This window comes from Bos indicus, chromosome 13 (genome assembly GCF_029378745.1).
Source record: "Bos indicus isolate NIAB-ARS_2022 breed Sahiwal x Tharparkar chromosome 13, NIAB-ARS_B.indTharparkar_mat_pri_1.0, whole genome shotgun sequence".
Taxonomy (NCBI): domain Eukaryota; kingdom Metazoa; phylum Chordata; class Mammalia; order Artiodactyla; family Bovidae; genus Bos; species Bos indicus.
The window spans coordinates 73424477-73451712 of NC_091772.1; the positions used below are offsets into that span (position 1 = coordinate 73424477).

The window sequence follows — 27236 nt, forward strand, 5'->3', positions numbered from 1 at the left end:
CTCATTTGAAGTGTATTTTGAAAGATGAATAGGAATTCTGCAGCTGGAGGAGGGAGAGGGCCCTGCAGGCTGAGACACTTGGAGAGGGAGGGAAGTGTGTGTGTATGGAGGCAGAAGGGATGTGGAATGGACAGAAGTCAGAAGTCGTGGTGTTTGGAACGTGGGTGTGGGTGTGTGAGGAAGGGGGCAGGGGGGCAGTGGTGTGCCCTTCAGTAAATTAGTGCCCATTGTGCCCCCTTTTTGTTTTTCTGGAAATACTTAGCAGCCTGTTAGATTTTTCTCCTTGATGTATCAGAGAAATTAAAAATAGAATCCAGTGCAGCACAAAGAGCTAACAGCCCTCTGGCGTTGTCTGATAATGGGTCCAGCAGGATACAAAACCACCAGACTGCTAATTCAAAATTAATTTGATCAGCAGAACCTGAGCAAGATTGACTGGATTCTGTGCAGAGTTATAAACCATTTGGATGGCTTTCTGTGGTAGTGAAGGATACATTTTAGCCCTGACTTTTTTCCCTGGAGGGTGACAAAAACCTCTGATTTTATGAGACTATCTTAAGCGTTCTTTCCTGGATCAGGCCTTCAAAACAGATTGTTAAGTAGAGATTGCTTTGGGCTTTTACTAAGCTTTCCTGAACTGTCAGGACATAGTCAGTTACTCATTTTTTATTGGATGGCACTTTTTGCTTTTGGCTATACGCTTTAGAAATTAGACATTTGGTGAGTGGTGAGAATTATTGCTGTCTTATTTATAATTTAACTTCATGATTGATATGGTGGCAGAAATATTTCATTTAGTCATGTTTAAATTAATACTGCTAAGGATGCTTCTTAATGTTTTCTGGGAGCCCAAGTATCTACAACTTAAAACTTTATCTGCCATTTTATGGAAATAAAAGAAACACTCCTAAAACTTTCTATCTTTGGATTTATTGTCCATTTGTTTCAAGATGAGTTTTAAAAATGCATATCCTCAAATATTCCTGCCTGCATTGGTAAGACAGGCTCCAATGAAGCTCCTGTCACTCGGCTGTAACAACCATCACCTCACGGCTCTTCTTCTTTCCTCTAATCCTCCTCTTCTATTATTCATCACCCCTAGTGCATGGTTATTCTGAAGCAAATTCCAGGCATATTTCATTTTTAAATATTTCCATATGAATCTATAAAAGATCCCTTAAAGAAAACATAACCATAATACCATCATCACATGTTTAAAAATTAAGAACAATAATTCTTTAAAGCTATGAAATACCCTGCCGGTGTTCAGTTTTCCCCAGTCATCTCATGCTATTTTCTCATTTGCTGTCTGTTTTTAGATTGTTTTTTATTCTTTCACTTTATAATTACATAAACTAATTGGTTCCAAACTACAAAACAGAATTACTCAGATTTGGCTTCTGTCCCTATCCTCTCTACTTTATTTCCTCCTTTTTCAGTTGTTTCATTTCAGTTATACACACTCACACACACACACTCATTTCTCTCTCTCACACACACACACTCTCACACTCATCTCACACACACATACGTATACACACTCATCTCTCTCACTCACTCACACACACACCCTCATCTCTCAGCACTGGTGGGGGATTGGTCCCGAGCTGCTGATGGCAAAATCCGAGGGTGACGATGTCCTTTAGTCCACACTCTATATCTGTGAGTTCTGCATTCATGGATTCAGCCAACCATGGGTGATCCCCTGAGGGCCAACGGTATACAAATACATGGATATTTGTACTTCCATTCTTAGATGAGTAGATACACATTAAGATATCCCATTCTTGGTTAAGTAGATACACATAAGATATCCCATTCTTAGGTAAAGATACACACTGTTGTATCTTTCTGTTGTCACTAAACTCTATGTCCTAGGAATCACTCCACAGCAGTATATAGGGATAGTCCTGATTTCATTTTCCTGATGTTTTAGCATTATATCATGAAGAGGCACCATAGTTTACCCAGCTAGTCCTCTGGTGATAGACGTTTAGGTTGTTTGTAGTGGTTTTCAAGTTGATCGCTTTGTAAACCTGTTCATAAACAGAGATTGAAACTTTTTATAATTGCTACCTTTGTTTTTTAAGGTATTTAATAGCTGTAGCCTTTCAGTTTTGAGAAGCAAGTTACATACTTTAAATCTCTGTAACTTTTTTTTTTCTTTTTTGTAGTTATGTTGTCTTTTATTAACAATGAATAGATTGATTCGGCGATATCTCTCTGCCACAATCCGGGGCTGGTGATATAAACTAATGAAATTCTAATTTAGTCATAACACCTGTGTCACAGGAGCATGCGTAATCAGTGTCCCAGCAAACATTGTTCGATGCTCCAGAATGTTGCCAGGTTGGTATTAAGAACTGAAGGAATTCCTGGAGGTCTGGGATTCCCACTTGCTGTAATCAGAACCTGAAATTTCTTTAATTTGAATCTCATTACACCTGAAGCCAGATTTGGTCATTTACTTTAATGACCAACTTACTTTAATGTTGCTAAGTCTGAAGTCAGAGAAGAAAAACAACTATAAGTTTAGTATCATTTACTTGTCCTCAATCAGAAGCTTCCAGATACTTTAAAATGGGAATTAGTTATTAATCTAGAAAGTAGAGCTTTCCATTTTCAGTTGTGGTAAGTGTAATTTTTTTTTTCCTGCTGAATCCGTGGCCATGACATTGAGTTGTGGTCTTGTGTACCTAGACCTGTCTTTTTTCACGCTTCTTCCTTTGAGCTGTCAGATCCTCTCTTCAGTCTTTCTTCTCCACTTCCCCTCCCGTTTTTTTCTCACATGGACTCTCAGCAGGTCAGTAATCTATATTCCTGGGAGATGAAATGTTGAGAAAGACAGGGAACAGGTTTATGCCAATTTTCTCACCCCCATCCAAAGACACTCTGTTAGAATTCTGAAAGTAGTATTTGCTCTTGTAGCCTAGTGCCTTTGAAAGAAGGAAGACAGTGCAGGACTTTTCTCAGTTCCTGAGATGTAGTACTTAGATCATTTCCCTCCCCAGATGTGACCACATTTACTTAAAAATCCCGGTGCTTTTTCATCACTCAAGCGAAATACACCAGAATTGAGCATCTTGTCTTTGATGACATGTTCTTTCCAAGCACCAATAATTCTGAGTAGAAAGCGTGTCTTTTCCTGTCTTCATCTCACCATTGGAGTTCGATGCTAATGTTATTGACATTTTGAGCTGACAGTATAAGGAAGTATTGACAGCATTGAGAAGATGATTCAGTGAGGAGAAGGCTAATCAATGGTAATTTATTGTATTGTAAAGACACAACTCATTGTGTGTTATCGATTGCTCTCGACATCCAAGTTTTTGGACAGGAAAAGTGTTAGATTTCACATGCATTTAAATGTGAAATGGTGTCTGTTTCTAAGGAAATATATTATGCCTGTGGGTAGTAGGTGTTGATTTTGGTTGAGGTGGTTTGCGTGCCTGGGGTGTTTAGATCATACGGTCAGACCTTTAGGTTTCTAATCCTGACTTTACCATTTATTGAGGAATTTGGGGCTAGTTTCTTCTCTCTGTGCCTCAGTTTCCTCACTGTAAAACGGAGACAATACTGTTACCTATCGGATAACTTTCATGTGGAAGTGAGAATTAAGCATGGTAATGCTTATATAAAAGTGCCTTCAACACGATAGGCATTTCATAAATGTTAACTTCCTTCTCTTTCCTTCCTCTCTCCCCTCCTTTCTTGAAACATCATCCATGGAGTAAATTTCAATGACCTAAACACCTTTCCCCAGTGATTTATCATTGGCTTTCATTGTTAAGGAGAAGGAAATGGCAACCCACTCCAGTACTCTTGCCTAGAAAATCCCATGGACGGAGGAGCCTGGTGTCCATGGGGCCGCAAAGAGTCGGACACGACTGAGTGACTTTACTTTCACTTTCATTATTAAACCAGAGATACATTCCCAAAGAAAATTTGCTCCCAAAGAGACTGATTTAAAACTGGTCTAAAAGAAAGGAGTCAAAATTTTTACCAAAAGTGATTGCCCAAAGTGGTCATGAGTCACATTTTTAGAACATCCCAGTGCTTGCTGGCTTTCCCCTTCTTCTCTGTTCCATATGTTTTTTGCTTTGTACCCACCCCTTTAACCCCTTTGTACCCACCCCTGTTAACATTACTGATCTTTTTCAAATCTTGAAGCCCTCAGCTTCCACGGCAGTGCACACTTTCACCAGTAGATGTCACCGTCTCTCTGCTTGTGTGCACAGCTTCCTGGTGGAAGAATTTCCTTATGCTACAGAGAGGTTGCCAGCTGTGTCAAATTACTGATACTATTACTTCATCAGCCTGGAAGTTGGACATATGTGAAGTGAGTTTCCTTGAAAATAGGGGTGCCTTGTAGCTCTCCTAGACCAGGAGAATGAATAGCAAAGTATGTCAGAAGAGGGTTGAATGGCCCTGGCTTTAGCTGGGAGCTAGGATGGGTGACTTGTGTCTTTCAGGCTTGTGTTTCAGGTTTGCAGTCTGTAAAAATTAAGTGTAATTCCACCTGTCCTGCTTTTCCTTCAGGGTTAGAGGAAGGATCACATGACTGTCGGTTGGGGTTTTTTGAATCACGTTTATTTTTAGAACAGTGATCGAATTCTATTAGAGGATTGTGAGGTTGTTTATGTTTGCTTTTGGATCATTGTGTATTACTGTTAGTGTTTACTTTATTATTATTTTACTGTTTATCTTTGTTAAAAAAAACTAGGTCTTTGAATAAGAACAGATAATCTGGAGAGAAGGCCAAAGGGGCAGTTAAGTCCAGACTTCTGGAATGCATCTATTGCTCATGATGGTAATATTATCATCACTTTTGTTAATACAACATTTAATACAGTTAAACGTGCATTCATATTTTCCTCTTTAACTTGGCGATTCTTACAGGGTACCTCTGAGGGGGCAAGACGAGTTTTTTTTATCCCTTTTATAGTTTGAATGTCTGAAATCCAGATGCTAAAAGACAGCTTTCCTACTTAATGCCAAAATCAAGTCTCGAACCAAAACTCCCAGGTTGCTTCCTGCCTCTTTTTACTCTTGGGTATTTTCTTAGAGGAAAAACAAAACAAGCTAATTGTGAGCTCCAGTGACATGCATGCATGCATGCTCAGTCATGTCTGACTCTTTGTGACCCCATGGACTGTAACCCACCAGGCTCCTTTGTCCTTAGAATTTTCCAGGCAAGAATACTGGAGTGGGGTGCCATTTTCTCCACCAGGGGATCTTCCCAACCCCGGAACTGAACCTGAGTCTCCTGTGTTGGCAGGAGGCTTCTTTACCCAATGACATACTACGTACTTACTTAAGTTTACAAAGCAGGTGAAAGAATCCTCTTTCAAAATAGTACGTGATGGGGCTTCTAGTGACCAGGAAGAATGGTTTCAGATTTATCACATCTTACTGGGAATTTTATAATATTAGAAGAGTATTTATTATTGACTTGAATTTCTTTCATGCTTATTCAGAGTGCCTGCAGATTGACAAGCTTTGCATTTCCTTATTTACATAACTAATCCCCCTTGTCAGAACAGTGTGATAGTTACCTTCTCATGGTGTTCTTTATTATTTACTTTGTTAACCGTGAGTGTTAAAGTAATTGTGCTATTGTTCAGGAACTGGCATGCTGACTATAAAAAGACATTGTTATTGAGTTTTGACGAAATGTAACCTCTGTGAAAACAAAGGTATCAATTGTAGAGGCGTCTTAATGGCTACAGCAAACAGTTGATATGCCTTCTGGTGCCTTTCCGTCTCATTCAAGAACTTATTCCCAAATTTTTCCTCCCTCATAACCCTGTTATCTCTTCAGTGTTTGCTTTTCTGTAAATTTACTCTTCTGACCTTAGTGGTAGATGCTGAATATTTTTACTAACTTTTTATTAATTAAAAAAATTTTAATACAATTGTTAAAGGTTCCACTCCATTTACAGTTACTGGAAAATGTTGGCTGTATTCCCCAGGTTGTGTAATACCTCCTAGTAGCCTGTCTTAACACCCAACAGTTTGTGCCTCCCACTCCAGTAATCATACTGGCTGTTCATCATCCTGTCTTCTTTTCCCTCCCACCTTCTGTATTTCCTTTATTATGTAATTTTTGCGTTTTTCATAAGAACACTTGACAGAGGAACTTCCGTCGTGGCAGGTTTTCAGGGATACACGGTACAGGGTCGTTTGCCGTGGGCACCGTGGCGGCGTGGTAGTGGACCTATAAGGCATGCTCATCTTGCACACCTGAGCTTGGCGCCCTCGGGCTCATACCTCCCCGTCTCCCCGTTTGTCTCCTTTTCAGTTTCACTGTCAGGGACATGTGCTCTCTTCAAGTGTAGAATTTGAGAAGAACTGATAATAGCAGTTACTGGGTGTTTATCCCACGTCAGGTCCCTCAGGCGTCTTGGTCCATTTGCCTCTCACAGCATCTTGGCCCAGAAGATGCCAGCTCTTCCCCCTCACTGACAGAGAGGCCCAGACACTCTCACTCACGTGCTCCCACCTCCCTCTCCCCCTCCCGCCGCCTAGGGCCCCTGATTCATGGATGGTGACGTTCGGCTCTCAGTTTAGATTTTCTGATCTCAAGACCATTGCTTTTTTCAGAATAACACGCTTCTGTAGCAGGAAGCATCATACATGCGCCGGGGGTGAGTGTCATTGATTTGGGGGCTGAATTGTCTTTCTCGGTGGGGCCCAGCCCTTGGCAAAGCATCAGGGCGCACAGGTACTCAGAAAGCATCGTTTGATTACATTGTTGAGACCCTTTGTGCCTTCTGTGACAAATTTTCCAAGTCTTTCCGTATTTTCTTCCTGTCATATCCATTCGTCTGTGTGTAGAGGATCGTGTTAACTACCTTGTAAACTGGTGTGTGACATTTAAGTTGAGGTCCCCTTCTGTGGTCCATGTTAGTAGAAAGCATTGATTGGAACAGCGGTGTTGGGAAACCCCTCCCTCAGAGTTGGAGAGAGCATGTAGAGCATCTAGCAAAGTGCCTCACATTCCTGCTCTATTATTAATAATGTTGGTTCCTTTCAGAGTGAGAAGTTAGATGCGGTGAAAGAGAGCGGAGGGTTGGCAGCCAGACCTTGGCTGTGACAGTAACCAGCTTTGTGTCCTTCAGCAAGCCACCTAATTTTTCTGGGGCTCTTGTTTCTTCATCTGCTATGTAAAAGTGAGATGAAAAAGTCTTCAAGAGCCCTCAAATTCTCTCAGGCTTTGTTTGCTAATCTTTAAAACGGAGATAACGCATACCTGTCAAAGGGGTTATTTGAGCCAGAAAGAGACAGCCTGTGTAAGGCACATAAAAGATGCTCAGTATATGTCAGGCTTTTGTCCCTCCTGTCTTTTTACAATGCGGGGAGGTGCTCTGGACACCCGGGAGACCAACATGAAACCAGGAGGCAGGATAACATACTGACCGAAAGCCAGACACCCCTGGATTCAATCCTGGCTTCACTGTTGATGAGATCTGTAGCTCTGGGCAAGTCCCTTAACCTCGAATCACTAATCATATTTACCTCAGGGTTATTGGGAAGATTAAATTAGAAAAGGCTTTTAAACTGTTTAAAAAAGTGCTTCATACATAGTAGGCATTAGGTAAATTTTATATTGATTTGTAAGATGGTGGTGGGAGAGATGAACTATCAGAGGGAAAGAGTTAAAGACCACGATGAGGTGTGTTGCCCCAAACAAGAGAGGCAGGAGCCAAGCCCCAAACTCACCTCACAGCTCTGTCCAGGGCCTTGCTGCTGTAGTTTCTCCCTCCTAGTTAAATGGGGTTTGCCTTGAAGTATTTATTCAACATCTGTGTGAAAGTTGCTCGGTCGTGTCCAACTATTTGTGACCCCACAGACTGTCCATGGAATTCTCTAGGCCAGAATACTGGAGTGGGTAGCCTTTCCTTTCTCTAGGGGATCATCCCAACCCAGGGATCGAACCCAGGTCTCCCACATTGCAGGCAGATTCTTTACCAGCTGAGCCACAAGGGAAGCCCAAGAACACTGGAGTAGGTAGCCTATCCCTTCTCCAGGGGATCTTCCCGACCCAGGAATTGAACTGGGGTCTCCTGCATTGCAGGCGGATTCTTTACCAACTGAGCTATCAGGGAAGCCCCACTTAACACCTGAAATGAGCTTAATTCTGTTGAGACTTTGTTGTGCATGGGGTTTGAATATCAAACTTAACCAATTCCTACAGACCTTGTGTGTCTTCTCTGATGAGATCACTTCCTTTCTATGCCTCCCTGGAAGCTGTAGGACCTAGAAAGTTCTCACATTGCTGTTCTTTTTCAGGACAGTTTTAATCTGGATGGGTATGGTTGTTCATATAAAATAGCTCATGTGAATGTGTATGTGTGTGAGTGAGTGTGAGAAAGAATGAATGAGATAAAGAAACCCAGAGCCGTTTCTGGAATCTGTCACCTGCCAAGTGCCCCGGCCCCTGTAGCTGAGTTCAGATTGCACACATCAGAGCAGAAGGTGGGCAGCTGCTGGAGGAAGAGCAAACTCAGATCAATTTTACAGACCCACCCATCACTTCGCTTTGCTCTTTACTTAGCACAATCGTAGTAAAGACTATTCTAGGATTTTGTAGCCTTCAGGTTTCGATGTCCCTTTTTAAAAAGGAATATAGATTTTTATTTTGAGATAACTGTAGATTCACATACAGTTGCGTGGAATAATACAGAGAGATACTGTGTCCTCTATACCAGGACTCCCCAACCACTGAGATCTCATGTTTGATAATCTGAGGTGGGGTTGATATAATAAAAATAGAAATAAAGTGCACAATAAATGTAGTGTGCCTGAATCATCCCAAAACCATACCCCACCCGTCCTGGTCCATGAAAAACTTGTCTTCCACGAAATAAGTCCCTGCTGCCAAAAAGGCTGGGGACCACTGCTCTCTCTACCAGTTTCCCCAACGGTAACATCTTGAAAAATCATAGCACAGTTTCACAACGAGGATATCTAGATTCATCCATCCAGACGTGAGACGAGCATCCATTGGGGATGAAAGAACAGTTCCATCGCCACAAGAATCACTCCTGTTGGCTTTTAAAGGCACACCCTCCCCACACTGTTCCCTAATGTGCGACAGCCGCTCATCCCCATCTGATGTGCCTCTTTGGGAATTTAGCAGATCAAGGAAAGTTATGACCAACCTAGAGAGCACATTCAAAAGCAGAGACATTACTTTGCCAACAGAGGTCCGTCTAGTCAAGGCTATGGTTTTTCCAGTAGTCATGTATGGATGTGAGAGTTGGACTGTGAAGAAAGCTGAGCACCGAAGAATTGATGCTTTTGAACTGTGGTGTTGGAGAAGACTCTTGAGAGTCCCTTGGACTGCAAGGAGATCCAACCAGTCATTTCTAAAGGAGACCAGTCCTGGGTGTTCTTTGGAAGGAATGATGCTAAAGCTGAAACTCCAGTACTTTGGCCACCTCATGCGAAGAGTTGACTCATTGGAAAAGACTCTGATGCTGGGAGGGATTGGGGGCAGGAGGAGAAGGGGATGACAGAGGATGAGATGGCTGGATGGCATCACTGACTTGATGGACGTGAGTCTGAGTGAACTCCAGGAGTTGGTGATGGACAGGGAGGCCTGGCGTGCTGTGATTCATGGGGTCTCAAATAGTCGGACATGACTGAGCGACTGAACTGAACTGAAGGAAGTGGTATTTAAAATGCAGTAAAATCAAGGAATTGGCCGTCCTCTCCCAAGGGTTCTTACCCCAGATGGGGCAGGACCGAGCGGCAAGTTATTTTCTCTGGGAAGAATTGTTCCATTCCACATTCAGGTGGACATTTTCTACATCTGACATGCTGCCCAGACTGAAATGATAATCTACAACCATTCTGGGATGAGTTTAGTTAAACTGGTTCCTGGGATGAATTAAGATCTTGTGAGAAAAATACCGCACATCATGTCATATTATCCGTGGCAGCCCTTCCCCATGCCAGCTTGGTTAATGGGGACAACAGCTGCCCAGAAGTTTATTGCCTAAGGAACACGTAACAGTGGTGCTGTGAACTCAGCACTCTGTGTGAGAATTTTCAGAAATCGTGCCTAATTTCCTGGTATTTAATCAGTGTGTGCAGTTTTAGGGACACGTCCATAGAAGGTATGTGATTCAGAGGACTTCGCCTTTTTTTCATTTGCACGACCTCTCCTCCTGTTTCAGTTTTGTTCTTATGAAAAATGAAAATCCCACAAGAAAGCCTTATTCCCTGACTACTGGCCTTCCCCCTATCCCTGCCTTCCCCTCCCGCTGTCTTCCTTCTGTACCTGGGACTGTTCAACAAGGCGGAACTGACCATAGCCTCAAGGAGACTATGGTCAGTCTGCACTAGTCTAGTCAGACTAGACTAGTGTAGACTATGACCTTCAAGGTTTTATCAGCTTCTGGGAGCCAGTGATGTTGCATCAGTGAACTCTTTTGTAGCCTCTCCAGCGTGATGGGGTAGAGGAGCACCCCACATTCACAGTCAGGGCATCCTCCTGGGTGTGTCTCAGAGAGACCAGGCTGTCGCACGTGCCGTGGATCACATATCCAGCCCTGAGGGCCGTGGAGACTGGGGAAGGGAGAGCCAGTGTGGCCACGAACACACGATTTTACCATTTGGATTACTGAAAAGAGTCTGCACTCTCCAGTTCATCCCGGATCTTACCACTTCCTGCTTCCTTGTGTTAAAAATGGCCCATTGAGATAATTTTCCTTGGCTGTGCTGGCTTCTCAAAACAGCTGCGTTTGTGACCTCTGATTTAAGTAATCCCTAAATCATGGACCTCAAGGTAGCTTCCAGCTTTTTGAAATTAAGCATGCTTTACTGAACCTCTTTGCACGATATGTATGTCCTTAGAAGTAGTTCTTACAAGTAGAACACTTGAGCATCAAAGCTTATACATTTGAGATTGTGATACAGATGGGTACATTCCCCCATGGTTTTGGTGTCTGAATTGTCACTTTGTGTTATTTGTCAGTGGAGTTTGTATTTTCCTATTGATTCCAAAGAGTTCTTCATATATCAAGTGAGCTTATAAATTTTTAAATAAAGATATTTTCCTAATTTAAAAAATCTTTATGTAAGGTGTCTGTTCAGGTATTTTTAATTCTATGTATTTTCATTTAGCAGCTTTTCCTTTGTGGTTTCTGGAATTTAATGCCACGTTTGGAAGTTTTTCATATCCCAGCATTATAGAAGTATTAACCCTTACTTTGTTTTAGAATGTTTATGTTTTTCTTTTTCAATATTTATCTTGTCAGGATGTGTCTTGGTATGAAGACTAAGGTTGCAATCCAGTTTCATATTTTTCTAAACAGCTAGCCAATTTCCCTAACAACCAATATTTTAATTATACATGGTGAATTTGGAATTAGCAAATCTCAATGGTGTCTCATAGCTATTAAAGTGGCTTCGTTTTTACAGATAGCAAGTTTCCACTTCAGACTTTGAGTTTAAATATTTTTCTGCTTTTAAAGCCTCTAGAAAGGAGCTGTGAACAGAACACCATATTGGTTTTGGCATTAACTTTAATGCATCTCAAAGAGGCTGATTCTACAGAATTTGATCCAAAGCACTTCTATGTCTTGATGCCTTTTTTGCCAAGCAAAATTGATTATTCCTGACCAAAAGGCCTTCAGTGCTGGACTGAAAAAAGAGTCGGGATCCTCTTAGGCTGGTTGCAGGTTATATAATTTGGCATCAAGTACAATGCTTTTTTCTTTTTCTCCTAAGTTTCTTTCTATTCTCTAGTCTTTAAGAGTCAGTGCTCCTTGTTGCTGAGTACTTCGTATTTGGAGGGCAAATTCAGGTCCTCTTTGTCCAAACCTTAGTAATTATAACTTAAGTGTGCTAAGACGCTTCAGTCGTGTCCAACTCTTTGCAACCCCACAGACTGTAGCCTTCCAGGCTTCTCTGTCCATGAGATTCTCCAGGTAAGAATACTGGAGTGGGTTGCCATGCCCTCCTCCAGAGGATCTTCCTGACCCAGGGTTTGAACCCACATCTCTTACGTCTCCTGCATTGGCAGGTGGGTTCTCTACCACTATCAGTTCAGTCTCTCAGTGAACTCTTGGCAGCCTCATGGACTGCAGCACGACAGGCCTCCCTGTTCATCACCAACTCCCGGAGCTTGCTCAATCTCATGTCCATCAAGTCGGTGATGCCATCCAACCATCTCATCCTCTGTCGTCCCCTTCTTCTCCTTCCTGCCTTCAGTCTTTCCCAGCATCAGGACCTTTTCCAATGAGTCAGTTCTTTGCATCAGGGGCCAAAGTGTTGGAGCTTCAGCTTCAACAGCAGTCCTTCCAATGAATATTCAGGACTGATTTCCTTTAGGATGGACTGGTTGGATCTCCCTGTGGTGCAAGGGGCTCTCAGGAGTCTTCTCCAATACCACAGTTGAGAAGCATCAATTTTTTGGTGCTCGGCTTTCTTTCTAGTCCAACTCTGACATCCATACATGACTACTGGAAAAACCATAGCTTTGACTAGACGGAACTTTGTCAGCCAAGTAATGTCTCTGCTTTTTAATATGCTATCTACGTTTGTCATAGCCTTTCTTCCAAGGAGCAAGCATCTTTTAATTTCATGGCCACAGTCACCATCTGCAGTGATTTTGGAGCCCAAGAAAATAAAATCTGTCACTGTTTCCATTGTTTCCCCATCTATTTGCCACGAGGTGATGGGACTGGATGCCATGATCTTAGTTTTCTGAATGTTGAGTTTTAAGCCAGCTTTTTCACTCTCCTCTTTCACTTTCATCAAGAGGCTCTTCATATCCTCTTCTCTTTCTGCCATAAGGGTGGTGTCATCTGCATATCTGAGGTTATTGATATTTCTCCCGGCAATCTTGATTCCAGCTTGTGCTTCTTCCAGCCCAGCGTTTCTCATGATGTACTCTGCATATAAGTTAAATAAGCAGGGTGACAATATACAGCCTTGACGTACTCCTTTTCCTATTTGGAACCAGTCGTAGTTCCATGTCCAATTCTAACTGTTGCTTCTTGACCTGCATACAGATTTCTCAGGAGGCAGATAAGGTGGTCTGGTATTCCCATCCCTTGAAGAATTTTCCAGTTTGTTGTGATCCACACAGTCACAACACTAGCGCCAACTAGCCAGTCTCTACCACTAGCACCGACTTAAAATGCTTTTATTTGCTTATTCATTTATTAGTTTGATGACTAGCTACCTGAGGTCTTTCTTTTGACAGTGATTCCCAGCTTTCTCTTGTAGAATTCAGCTGTGGGTTGAACTTGTTGTGCTGGTATATTTGCACCTACAGTGATGATTCATTCTTTCACATCGGTTCTCTTTAAAACTTTAATTAGAAAGTGCTTTTAGTTGTTCCAATGTGAAAACTCAAACCCAAGTATCTTAGCATCTGGGCAGATTCCTCTCTTGTAGTCATTCTCCTCCATTATGATAGTGTCAAGAAGATTTTTATCATCGATGCTTGTTTCTAGGTCCAGCTTGCAGGCAGAAGGGCAGATTCTGCTGTTGTGTTTGAGAGGTAGTTTAAGTCTTTGGTTAAAACCACCAGCCATGCCGTACAGCTTCATGTCCTGTCTTATCCATCTGTTATGCCACCTGGCTAACCTTCAGTTTCCTTATCAGATATGGATAGAAGTTACACTCATGTCATAGGGTTGTTGTAAAAGCAAATGTGCTAATGCATGTGAAGCCCTAAGGACAGTTGCCTGGCCTGTACTAAGCCCTTAATAAATGCTGTTTCTTGTCCTCTTTTTTAGTGCTGGTTTGCTCTTCTGGATGTTGCTGTGCTGTTTTCTTGCCTTTAAGATGTAAAAAGAATACATGCCCATTGTATAATGTTTGGAAGTTGAAAAGCTTAGAGAAGAAAATTTCTTCCACGGTTCCACCACTCCCAACAATAATCCCAGTTCACATTTTAATGTATTCGTTTCTGATTTCTTTTACTTACATATTGTACACAGCTGAAATCATTTTGTGTATATAGTATGGCATCTTGATTTTTTTTCCACTTAACATGTCAGACATTTTTTCATATTATTAGAAACATCTATAAAATTATCATTCTGATGATTATATAATAGTTCATCACATCTTGTGATTTATTTATTTTTTAAAATATTTATTTAGTTATTTGGCTGTGCTGGGTCTTAGTTGTAGCACCTGGGATCATCGATCTACGTTACAGAATGTGAGAACTCAGTTACAGCATGTGAGGTCTAGTTCCCTGACCAGGATTTGAACCCAGGCCCCCTGCATTGGGAGCATGGAGTCTTAGCCACTGAACGCCAGGGAATTTCCCCACATGCTATTTTGATTAACTTCCCCATTCTCCTTTCATTTGATGTTCAGTATTGGGAGCTTTTTTGGTTGAAGTTAGGTTGCTTTGAGGAGCTTCCCAGGTGGCACTAGAGATAAAGAACCCAACTGCCAGTGCAGGAGACATAAGAGACCCAGGTTCAGTCCCTGGGTCGGGAAGGTTCCCTGAAGAAGGGAATGGCTACCCACCCCAGTATTCCTCCTGGAGAACCCCATGCCTCATGGACAGAGGAGCCTGGCGGGGTACAGTCCATGAGGTCACACAGAGACAAGACTGAAGCAACTTCGCACGCACACAGGTTGCTTTGAGATCATTCGAACTTATTAAGCCAGGCTTTGTCTCTTGTCAGTGAGAGGTTTGGGAATGGAGGCTTCCTGTTTGCTTTTGTTGGTGGTGTTTTGTCTGGGGAGTGTGTGAATGAATTTTAAACCTCAGATGTACTCTCTCTCTAGCACCATCTCTTGCCACCATCTCTCTGTCCTGGACTAACTCCCATGCTTGTGTGCTTGTTAACCTTCCTTTGATGACCTTCTTTTCATAATCCTGTGCTGAAAGAAAGGTGAATGGAGACCGTGATTAGTACTCTGGCCTCCTACCCTGCAGTGCCTCGTGAGTGCGCAGAGCCAGCCAGGATAAACACCAGTTGCACGTTAATGGTCTTTACTGGGGTAACCACGCCGAGCAGCTCCTGGTGAGAAGACTGTCCTAAATTGTTCCTGACAAGGTATACTATTTTTGTTTCAGATTTCTTATTTTTCCTGTAAAGCTGGGCTTAAAGTATGTTAAGGCTGAATTCATTTGTACGCGGGAATATAATGAGATCTTGTACTTTTTACTGTCAGAAAACCAGCCAAGAACAGCAGTCGGAAAAAGAAATATGTATCCAAAATTGCCCGGGCAACCTGCTGTTTAGATATGCTTTGAGAAACCACATGGCAGATGAATGTCGTCTTTGTCTTGAGTCACAGCGGCCTTGTTCTGCTGGGGAATCGTGCAGCTGAGGGAAGCTTGGTTTTTAACTTGGTTATTGACATGGCTCCAAGAGCAAGGCTTCAGCGCTGTGGCTTGTGACCCCAGAGGGCTGCTTAGAATGCTCTCAGCCTGGGGTGGGGGGATGGAGGGTGGTGGGATGAACTGGGAGATTGGGGTTGACATATATACACTACTATGTATAAAGTAGATAACTGGTGAGAACCTACTGTGTAGCACAGGGAATTCCGTGCTCTGTGATGACCTAAATGGGAAGGAAATGCAAAAAAGAGGAGAGATATATATATGACACAAGAGATGCAGGTTCAATCCCTGGGTTGGGAAGAGCCCCTGGAGTAGATGACAGCCCACTCCAGTATTCTTGCCTGGAAAATCCCACGGACAGAGGAACCTGGTGGGCTATCCATGGGGTCGCACAGAGTCGGACATGACTGACTGAGTGGCTGTACACACGTGTGTGTGTGTGTGTGTGTGTGTGTGTGTGTGTAGCTGATTCGCTTTGCTGTATAGAAGAAACTAACACAACCTTCTAAAGCAACTATACTCCAATTTAAGGGGGAAAAAAGAATGGTATCAACCTGTGTGAGCTTAACACTGCGTCTCATTGCCTTTGGTTCTGAGATGGCCTGAGCCCTGTCTGCTTGGCACTTCTTTCTTTTAAGTTCAGTCTTCATGGCCAGTTATTCTCAGCTATTACAACATAGGATGGTTTTTTTTTTTTTATCTCAGCCACATGGTGAGCCAAAGAGCAGAGTCCAGACCATGGGTTCCATGAATTTGGGTAGTGGCAGTGAGAACAGGAGTAAGAAATAATTTAGATATAGATGGCTTAGAACAGAAGAGCAGAAACAGATCCTAAGACCCGTGAACAGTGTATTGACAACGTCAGGCTCTAGGAAGGGCTGTCTTGAGGTCATGTCGACTGGGCTTCACTGACTGTGCAGGCAACAAATGGCCTATGTCTTGAATTCCTAGAAGCCGTGTCTCCCTCCATAAGCTCTTCTGGCCCCGTGTCGGCCAGCAGAGTGCTGGGCTTTCAGAATGGAAAGGGACCTTAAAGGGTGTGTGTTCCAGTCCTACTGTGTCTCTAACAGGAGACATCATCTGGCATTTTCTTGCCTGCTTTTTAAAGAAAAAATTTTTTTTCTCTATTCTGTGGGTTGTCTTTTCCTTGATTTTTTAACTTTTATTTATTTGGCTGTGCTGGGTCTTAGTTGCCGCATGTGGGAACTGGTTCTCTGACCAGTGATTGAACCCATGCCCCCTGCATTGGGAGCATGGAGTCTTAACCGCTGGACCACCAGGGAAGTCCCTTCTTGACCACCTCTGATCATTTCTGAGAAGAGAGGATTCCATAGTGGGGAAATATACATACTGTTGCTTTAAAAGGTCTGCCTGAAGATACTGTGTTTTTTTATTTCAGCCAAAATTTGTCCTCAGGTGACTTCTACCCACGTGTTTATTTTGGTTATTCCTCACAAAACCTTTCCAAGAGGTTAGTTGGGATTATCTGGATTTTCCATTTTACGGATGGAGAAAGCCAGTCAGTCTGGGTCTCTGTTCCCTGCTGACTGTAACCTCAGACAAAATATGTCATTCTGCATGCCTCAGATTATCTATACAATCGGGTGAACAGCCACAGCTATAAGACTTAGTGACAATCAAATGAGATAATACACAAAAAGTGCTTGATACAGTGACCAGCTAAGAATAATGTTTTAAAAATACTGGCTTATATAATTGTAATTATTACTATAATCATTATATACCAGTTTCCTTATATCCTACCCTCTCACCAAGGCAACCGGGGCGGGTGGGGTGGTGGGGGCTTCGGTTTATCCTTCCATTCTATTGTCCTTTGTATTTTCTTGATTTACCAGAAACTGCACTGTTAGTATTATAAGAAGATAGGATCAGTTTTATTAATATAACAATGATTCTGGCCCCTGGAGATTTCCCTTCTTCCATAGGAGGAATCTGCCTTGTTGGGAGAACTGGAATTCAGTTCATCCTGTATCCTTGCAGTCCAAATTTCTTAGTCCATAGTCTTTTTGGTTTGATTCCAGGTAAATCTATGGTACTTTTTTTTCCCCACCTGTAAATCTTGGTTTCGTATAACTTTTAAAATTTTTTGACATAAAGGTTTAGATTTAAAAATTTATAGAATCCGTAGTCCAGCTTGCTTTTCATTCCCAGTAGTTTTGTTTCCTCTTTTTTCTTGATTAAACTTGTCAGCAGTTTTCTGTGTTTTTTTTTTTTTTCTTTTAGTCATTTGGAAGAATCAGCTTTTGGTTTGGGAGATCCTTGTCATCGAGCTTTAGCTTTTGAATTCATAATTTTATATTACCTGAATCTACTTTCTATGTTTTTTTCCTGGGCTTTTTATTCTCTAACTGGATAATTAAATGTAATAATTTTAAATCATCTCTGTAATCTATCTATGTAAGGTATAAAATTCCCTTTAAGTATTATATGAACTACCTTCCACAGTTGTTTTTTTTTTTTAATTAAAAAAAATTTTTTTTTTTTGGCCACTCTGTGTAGCATGTGAGATCTTAGTTCCCCAACCAGCGATTGAACCCATGCTCTCTGCATTGGAAATGCAGAGTCTTAACCACTGGACTGCCAAGGAAGTCCCCCACAATTCTTTATATGTATTTAGTTTTTTTGCTTTATAAGATCAGGTTTATGGAGGCTGTACCATAAAACTGGCTTATTAGTGTGCAGTTTGCAGAATTGTGACAGCTGCATACAGTGGTGTAAACACAGCCATAATCAGGACATAGAACACTTCCATCGCCTCCAAGAGTTTGCCTCATGCCCTGTCTTTTGTCCTGATAGTTTTATCTTTTCTATGATGCTATCTGGATGGAGTCACTCAGTGCATAGTCTGTGTTGGGTTCTTTGGCTGAGCATTCCTTTTTGCGATTCATCCATGTGGTTGTACGTACCTGGAGTCACTCCTTTGGGCCACTGAGTAGCTTTCAGTTGTCTGGCTAAACCACAGATTATTTTTCTGTTCACCATTAGTACAGTTTTCAGTGGGAGCAAGTGAGAGTATTTTAGTTCCACATTTGGGCTGTAAATAAACACATTAGGCTCTTCTGGATTTGAAATTGTCTGGGCATTTTTCACATGGAAATTTTTCTTTGGGGTTTGGCATTGTGGACATTTTTCCGTTTGTGGGCAGGCACGTGCTCATGTTGTCGTCAGTGGCGCCCTCCCGGTAGTAGCCTGGGTCCCGTCAAGAGACAAGAGCCACATAGTAGGTTTAACAGGGGAGGTTTAATACCAGGAGTGACTCATCTAAAAACAGTACAAATGAACTTATCTACAAAACAGAAATAGACTTACAGATGTAGAAAACACACTTATGGTTACCAGGGGACCGAGAGGGGAGAGGTAAGTTGGGAGACTGGGATTGACACATAGACACTACTGTGTATAAAATAGATAACTAGTAAGGACCTACTGTACAGCACAGGGAACTCGACTCAATACGCTGTAACGACCTATGTGGGAAAAGAATCTAAAAGAGAGTGGCTGTATATATATGTGTGTGTGTGTGTACATATATACGTATATATGTATAACTGATTCACTTTGCCATACACCTGAAACTAACACAGCACTGTATTAATAAATCAACTATACTCCAATAAAAATTAAGAAAAAATACAAAGAGTTACTACCTATGATAAGTGAGGAACTGCAAGGTGTGAGAAAACTCGCTATGGTTCACTAGGGCTGAGGGAGTGTCGTCAAGGAAGGACAAACTACCAGGGGTTCAGACCTCAGTAGAGAAGGCAGGGTTCGGCCCGTGGCATAGCAGAGGAGTTTGCTGGTTTAGCTAGACCCAAGCTGGCGCACGAGCTCTGGGGAAACCGTAGATGGCCCTCCGGAGTGCAGGCAAGGAGCAAGCAAGCGGCAGCCAGTGCCGTGGATGTGCACTCCAGGTCTGGGTACCAGTGGGACCACAAGACCTTCAGAGCCAGTGGAGGTGCTGGTATCCACGTTGACAAGACTGCCAAAAGATGATGGCCACGCTGAGGATGCAAGGTAACACAGGAACCAGGTCCTGGGCTGTCAGTGGGCCACACTCCACTAACTGACCTCCTGTCCACACGGCTGCCCCAGTGCTCGGCATTCAGGGGAGCCACCTCCTGCTTGCACTGTCCCTCCAGACTCTTCTGAGAAAGCTTAACATCACACATGCTTGCAAGGAGAAGCGCTTTAAGAGCGTTTGTTTATGGCAGAGAAGGCTGCTTTCAGAGCTGAGAGGCAGTAAATTGGTAACTGATGCACTCTCCTTGTTCTTTTTCAAAGAAATACTATCAAGTCAAAAGCAGTACTAACCATGTACTTGTGCTATTAACAGTCAGATATTTCACCAGGGGAAAAAAGTTTAAGAAAATGAGGACGTACAAAGACTCCGTTATAGACACGTATCAACATCATCTGAATCATGAAATAGACGTTCCCGTGCCAATTTAGCATATATTATATAGTGAGTGAAAGTCGCTCAGTTGTGTCTGACTCTTTGCGACCCCATGGACTATAGAGTCCATGGAATTCTCCAGGCCAGAATACTGGAGTGGGTAGCCTTTCCCGTCTCCGGGGATCTTCCCAACCCAGGGATCGTACCCAGGTCTCCTGCATTGCAGACAGTTTCTTTACCAGCTGAGCCACAAGGGAAGCATATTAACGTGTACATCATGGTATTAGCATCATTCTCCCCGCTCCCTGTCATTAATGATTCCAAATTTTATGCCAGATCCCAGGTTGGAGATAGTTTCTTTCTTTATGCTGCTTGCTCATTATAGAAAATATTTAGGACACAAATTTTAAAGAACAGTTTTACACCAGAGGAGTTAAGTGGTTTTTAACTCGGAGCTTGGATGAGCTTACTGCTAAGAATATGGTGATCACTATTTCTGAACCAAAAAACTAGGACACATGGTCTTTACAAAGAGTGCTTTCTGGTTTCTGAATTTATACACATTTGAAAAGTATGGCTGTGGCATGAATTAAATCACATTTGAGTATCCATAACGATTAAACGTTGGCAGAAAAGAATAAAGGACTGTCTCAAAGCATCTAGGACACATACATATTAATACTTTTATTTTTCTGATTTAAGTTTTCTAAAAAAAGATGACTTTGAAAAAAAAAGTCTTAAATCAGAAAAAGAAAAGAAAATGGTAAAAATCCCTGTTTAGCAGTTTTGTGGTTTGGCAGAATAAAAAAGTATTTTACACACACACAGACAGACACATCCCTATCTATCTAGACCTAATTTTTTTCTTTTTGACAAGAATTTTGCAAGGAATTTAGGTCCTAAAACTTGATGGCCATTGCAGAAAGATGCTGACATGCCTTGCAGATAGAACTTAACTGCTTTAGTTGCAGAGTCCTTTTATTAAAGGATATTGAGAGAGTGTTTCCTTGTGGGTGGGCTTCCCTGGTGGCTCAGATGGTAAAGCATCTGCCTGCAATGTGGGAGACCCGGGTTTGATCCCTGGGTCTGGAAGATCCCCTAGAGAAGGAAATGGCAACCTACTCCAGTGCTCTTGCCTGGAAAATTCCATGGACGGAGGACCCTGGCAGGCTACAGTCCATGGGGTTGCAAACAGTCAGACATGACTGAGTGACTTCACTTTCTTTCTTTCCTTGTGGGTATTTGGGTTATAAATCTCTGATCCTCCATTATAGGGGAGCACCCAGCAGTAAGGCTCATGGAGGTTTCCAGAAATTGAGTGCTGTTCACTTACAAGTTTTCCCACTTTGAGAAAGCCCACGCTGAAAAAACTCAGGCCTGCAAAGTAGCTTACTTAGAGAGCTTTTACTTTCCTTCTTTACCAGTTTTCTGTAAACATTGTTATTGTAGTGTATTTAGATTGGGTCTTATTTATCTCTGAAGATACCTTTGGAGACTACCTTTATGGAATAAAGTGAGATTTATTTATATTTCAGTCTTCAGAGTTTGCTTTAGGATTCTTTGAGCTTCTTTTATTTGGCAAGATAAGAGAGAAAAAGAGCCTGGACTTTTTGTTACCTTGGAAATTTCCAGCCCCAAAAAGTGTCCAAAAGCACAACCGATAGGGACTTGTGTGTGACTGGCTGCTCCCTCCCTGAATTATTCAGCTGCATTAAAACAGCAGCTACTTGGTGCAGTTGCTGCTTTCGGTTTTCGTATCCTCTGAAAGATTAATATCCTCACAAGAATGATGATACTGTTGATGTCTCCCTTTAGTGCTTTCAAATGTCAGGGGTGTCGTATTCAGCTCTGCTCCTATACTCTTCCTCCTTTAGGCATCGACAATTATTTTATAACGTTTCATTATTCTAGAAGGCTATGTGTTTGCTAACTTCCTGAAAGTTTTCCTTTTGTAGTTTGGCTTCCTTCAGTGTGCAACCTATAAGTCAATTTAGAGCCACTCTTTTTTAAAATGTATTTATTTTAACTGGAGGATGATTACTGTACAATATTGTAATGGTTTCTGCCATGCATGAGTATGAATTGGCCACGGGTGTACATGTGTCCCCTCTATCCTGTGACCCCCTCCCACCTCCCTCCCCACCCTATCCCACCAGGTTGTCACAGAGCATCTGCTTTGGGTGCCCTACATCATGCATCAAACTCGCATTGGTTATCTCTTTTACATATGGTAATGTATATGTCTCAATATACTCTGAAAGTAGAATTTTTCTTAAAAGAGCAGTCATTAGCAGTCAAGACCAGCGTGGATTTTTCTGTCCATTTTCTCTTGTAACTTTACTGCAATCATGAGAGTGGATGAGCTGTTCGTTTTGATTTCGGCCTGCATTGATCAGTCTGGAGTAAGTGACATAACCTTATTTAACACTCTTACATTATACTCAAACTTATTTATTGATTCCACATTTGCAAAGCTTCTGAAAAGCCTAGTGTCTTACTAGTAATTGCTGGAACCCAGTAAAAAGTCAGTATCATTTTCATGAAAAAGCTTCAAGATTGAAGGATCTGTTTCTTTATTAAATATTCATTGAGAACTCTCTCATGCTGTCCTGACTCTCTGAAAATAGATGTAGTTCCCACTTTTAAACAGCTCCCACTTTAGTAAAAGAAAAAGGGAATTGGAGAGAGACACGAGTGGGGAGGTTGAGCTGGGCTGCAAGGTTGAATGGGCATTCCCTAAACCGAAGACAGAATTCTGTTCTGCAGAAGCCTGGAGGCATGAAAAACCATGGTACCCAAAGGAATTTTCAGTAGCTATTAGTGATACTGGTACAGGAACTTACACATCCCTTCATTTACTCAACCTAATTTTATTAGCTCCCTGTACCTCAGGTGTGATAGTGACTTGAAATAAGATTTGCATTTCATTTTTTAAAGTTCTACAATTCAGTTAGTGCCCCTTCTGTGCACAGTAAATGTATAAGAAGACAAAGTCTTTCTCTCAGAGACATGGACCACAGGGATTCTTCCTTCTCTTAACTGGTGTACATGTTGTCTTGATACAGAGTTGGCTTGGCTTTGCCCTCAGACAAGCAAGGGTTTGTGTCCTAACCTGATCACTTACATTTATTGGTTCTGGGGTCAGGGGAGAAATTCCTGTATCCTCCTCAGTCTCAGTTTCCACCTCTGTAAAATGGATACTTATTCCGTGGACTCGTCTGAGGCTCCCATGAGGTGATGCATGTAAAGGGCTGAGCACATAGCACTCAGTTCAGAGCAGCTCTCATTAGCAGTCATTGGGCACTTGCTCGGTAATGCCTCATGTTGTCGCTTGGTTCTGTGACTTATCTACCTTGTTTATTGCTGCTGCTTGTGTGAGGGGACCCTGCCATATACTTTTTGTCCTGTATACACCCTTCCTTGGTCATATCCCTCTATCACCTGCATTCCTGCCCAGTCCAAGCCAAGCACAAGTGTCTGACACAGAGCTGGTACTCACTGCACCTTTATAAAGTTATAATGTTGAGTATTAGCAATGCAGTGCATCTTGAGATCCATTATTCTTTTATATTTGGGGTATGAAATTTCTTTTTGGGTTTTTGCTGTGAAAAGCCCCATTTATAAAGTCTGGGGAAAATCTGGGTTTGGTCAAAACCTGACTACCTTTGGCCAACAGCTGTTACAAAACTCACAGAACCAAACCAAAACAACAAGAAAAAGCAGGTGCACTGTGATTTTCAGAGTAAGCTGTGAAAGTTCATGCCAGAACAGAGTTGGAATAAATTCTAAGCACGTGAAAGTACTACTTCAAAATTCCATTTTGTCATGGAAGTTTAAGGAAGACTTTGAGTAAATCACAAATAACTGAGAGAATGCAAGTACTGTCTACTACAGTAAAACCCCCTTATTTAAAGAAACATTGTCTTTTTATTTTGTTATTGTTTAGTCTCTAAGTCATATCCAACTCTTTGTGACCCAGTGGACTGTAGCCCGCCAGACTTCTCGGTCTATGGAATTCTCCAGGCAAGAATACTGGAGTGGGTTGCCAGTTCCTTCTCCAGGGCCTGATCCAGGGATCAAGCCTGGATCTCCTGTATTGCAGGCAGATTCTGTACCGCTGAGCCACCTGGAAAGCCCACTTTTTATTTATACCATTTGTCAAATTAATCCTTCATTTGCACACACACAATTCATACAGAGCCCTCTCTGAGTGGGAGGCTCTTTGGATGCGATCTGCAGGTTATCTGAGGCCAATCTTCTGACCCCTGTCGAAGCTCTTGTCATTTTATCACCATCCTTGCGTGGAGCCAGATTTCCTTGTTTCACCCAGGCTCAAAGTCTGCATTTCATTCCAGTCGTCCTAGTAAATATTTTATACACATGCAGTCATGTCTTTGGTTAGAATTCTGGTATTGATTCGAAGTCATCATAAACTCAGAATGGGATTGCAGAAATAATTTACTGTTAACAGTTCTGCCACTTCTCTTCCTTATTGGAGAGGCATGAGGAAGACTTTATAAGGTGGAAGCATGATTTGGCATGACAGTAATTTGAATCAGAGGCAGTCACTTAAAATTCTCACAAGGCTTATTTAAGGAGCAAGATCTTTTGAAATTGAATGGCCCAGTGCTTGCTTAATCCATACAAGCTGTCATTTACTTGTCAGCATCCTTGCTCTTCTGCATCACTATCATCTCACTCACCTGCTGAGAGGTGACTGCATCATCCAAGGATCTTATCTTACTAAAGTGCCCAGTCCCCAGTCTTGAATCCATCCCTAGATGGAGACAAGGTCACATCAAGAAAGGCTGCCTATCTTTGGTGGATCTAAATCAGTGTCTTCGATGCCTTTTGCCTGATGTTTATATGTTTTCTCTGTTGCACTTTGGCTAACCGTCTAGGGGAGGGTGTTAAAGATATGGACTAGGGACTTCCCTTGCAGTCCAGTGGCTGAGACTCCGCACTCCCATTGTAGGAGGCCTGGGTTCCATCCCCAGTCAGAGAACTAGATCCCACATGCCGCAATGATCGAAGACCCACGTTTCACAAATAAGACCCAGCACAATCCAATAAATAAATAAATTTTGGAGTGGCATCCTGATAGCTTCCTCCAACTGTTAAGCTCTGTCAAGCTTCCTTGTCATCTTGCAAATTCCAAAGGTGTGTTCTTTCATGGTTGCAGTAAAACATCATCTGTGCCAGGACTTCAGCCTGACTTACCTGTCCTGAAAGGATGATGTGCTTGAGTTTCCTTTTTAGGGAAGTATTGTGACACCATTCTCGTGATAGATTTCTAAGGTAAGAGTTTCTAGTAGCCACAGAGGAGGACTTAGAAATAGGTTTAAACCCTGTACCTTGGGTTGCGTGTTCACTATAGGCCTCATTGCAAAGGCAGGAAGAAACTCTGCCGTACATGCCGGTATGTTTAGTTTAGCCTGACTCTGCTGATGCCAATGACTCTGCTCATTGTCATTGTTAATCTCTGTGACTTGGCGCGTGTGATGAAACACCAGCCGGTTCTTCTCGGCTGTTCTTGAGGCCACTTGTGCAACTGACGTTGACACACTGTTGTTCAGAATCTCAGAGTTGCTAAGGCCTTTTGAGAAGAAGTCACTTGCTGTCAGCCTCATGGATCCGTCCTGGTGCCGGGAAGCTGAGGACGTGGCTGCCCTCTGGCCCCGAAGAAACAGGCCAGGTCCATCTGATTGGGCTTCCCAGGTGGTGCTAGTGGTAAAGAGCCTGTTTGCCAATGCCGGAGACGTAAGAGACTCGGATTCCATCCCTGGGTCAGGAAGATCCCCTGGAGGAGGGCATGGCAACCCACTCCAGTGTTCTTGCCTGGAGAATCCCTTGGACAGAGGAGCCTAGTGGGCTGCAGTCCATTAGGATCACAAAGAGTCGAACAGGACTGAAGCGACTTCGCACGCACGCACGCATGCACCGAGTTCACTGCAGATGCGTCTGTGAGTGGAGTGTGTGTCCTGTACCCCACTGAGCTCACCAAGCTCAGTTCTTACAACAGCAGCCACTATTTCTTTTACTAACCTATTTGGTCCATTTTAAAAAAAAAAGGATTTAAGGTGGCAGCTCCCACTTGCCCTCTTTCTTTCCGTGTGCACCAGACACTATGTTCTGTACTTGACAGGCCCTCTAAGCCTCACAGCTGCCCTTGGGGAGATCCTGTTGTCCTCCTTTGAAAAAGCAGACAGGTGAGGCACGTAGCAGACTTGTCCAGGGCCGTCCAGCTCACAAGGGCACAGCTCCCGTGGGACCAGGGCCACCTGCCTCAAAGCCCCTGCTCTCCCCCTAAACCTACCCACTCCTCCAGCAGCCTTTCTGGATGAGATGGTCAGAGAAGGCTTGCTCGAGTTCTCTGAGGAGTTCACCCCTGAGCTTAAAGGAGTTCACCCCTTATCCTTCCTTAAAGGATAAGGAAGAACTGGGGACAAGCTATCCAGGCAGAAGGATCGTTAGCTGCATAGCCTTTGAGGCCAGACAAGTATATCTGACAATGTGAAATAAAGCTTAGCTAGAGGGTCCTGAGCAGCAGCAGGTAAGGAAGTTGGAGGGGACGACAGGCCAGAGGTGTAGGGCCATTGTAGACCCTGGTGAAATTGTTGGATTTTTTTCCTAAGTGCAGTAGGCAACATAAGGGCAGCTCATTTCTGTATTTTTAATTGTTTGCGGCTAGGAGATGCTGGTGGCCTGAATTGAAGTGTTGAAGGCAGAGATGAAAAAAATGGTTGGCTTTGACTCGTACGAGTATTTCAGAGATCAAAGGACTGGGTGTGCAGACAGGTGGTGACAGAAAGGGGAGAATCGGGGATGATTTTGAGCATCTGGGAGGATGGGCACCATTCCTGAGACGGGGAAGACTGGGGAGGAAGGAGAAGAGGTTCGGAGATGAGGGAAGGGTGGGTCTCAAGACTTTTGGTCTGGATGTGTTGAGGGGCTGAGATAGCTGGCAGGATCTGATTGGGGTGTGTGAGTCGAGTTCAGAGAATTCTGATCTAAAGGTAGAATTGTGGAGGGCGCAGGGTAGAGAGGAGATGCTAAATGGTGACCCTCCCTTTGGCTAGTGAAAACCCCGCAAGCTGCCTGTGTGGTCAGTGTGAGCATTTACTCTCTCAGGATGCTGGCTGCCACAGAACTTTTACTGCAGGAAATCCATTTGAAATTTATTTATGCCACCAAGGACCACGATGCTGAAATGCTATACTCGGAGCCATAAAGCCATTCTCTTGAGCTCATTTTCAGAAAAATCTGTATCTGGATGGTGTGACTGGCTGACTGTGTTCTAATAGGTCAGGTGTAACTTTAAGCTCCAAGGGCCTTAGAGCAATCTGAAGGTGGCTGAGATAAAGTCAGGGTGTTTCTTATTGCCCAAAGATTAGAATCAAGGGCAAAAGATCCCCAAAGACATTGGAAACCTAGAAGAAGCCTCGACCAGAGACACCCATCAATGACTCTGTGAGAATTTCACTGGCAGGA

The 27236-nt window shown here is 42.7% G+C and overlaps 1 protein-coding gene across 2 annotated transcripts in view; it reads left to right on the forward strand.

Annotated features, from left to right (window-relative positions):
- The window catches only part of STK4 (serine/threonine kinase 4), a 90405-nt gene that overhangs the window by 55414 nt on the left and 7755 nt on the right, over positions 1–27236 (forward strand). The window contains exon 11 of one of the 2 annotated variants that reach the window (XM_070801740.1): positions 15160–15367. The exons of the other annotated variant lie outside the window; for it this stretch is intronic. Coding sequence (XP_070657841.1) covers positions 15160–15318 — 159 coding nt within the window. The 3' untranslated portion in view covers positions 15319–15367. Of the gene's footprint in view, positions 1–15159; positions 15368–27236 lie in introns of those variants that run through there. 2 annotated transcript variants of the gene reach the window in all.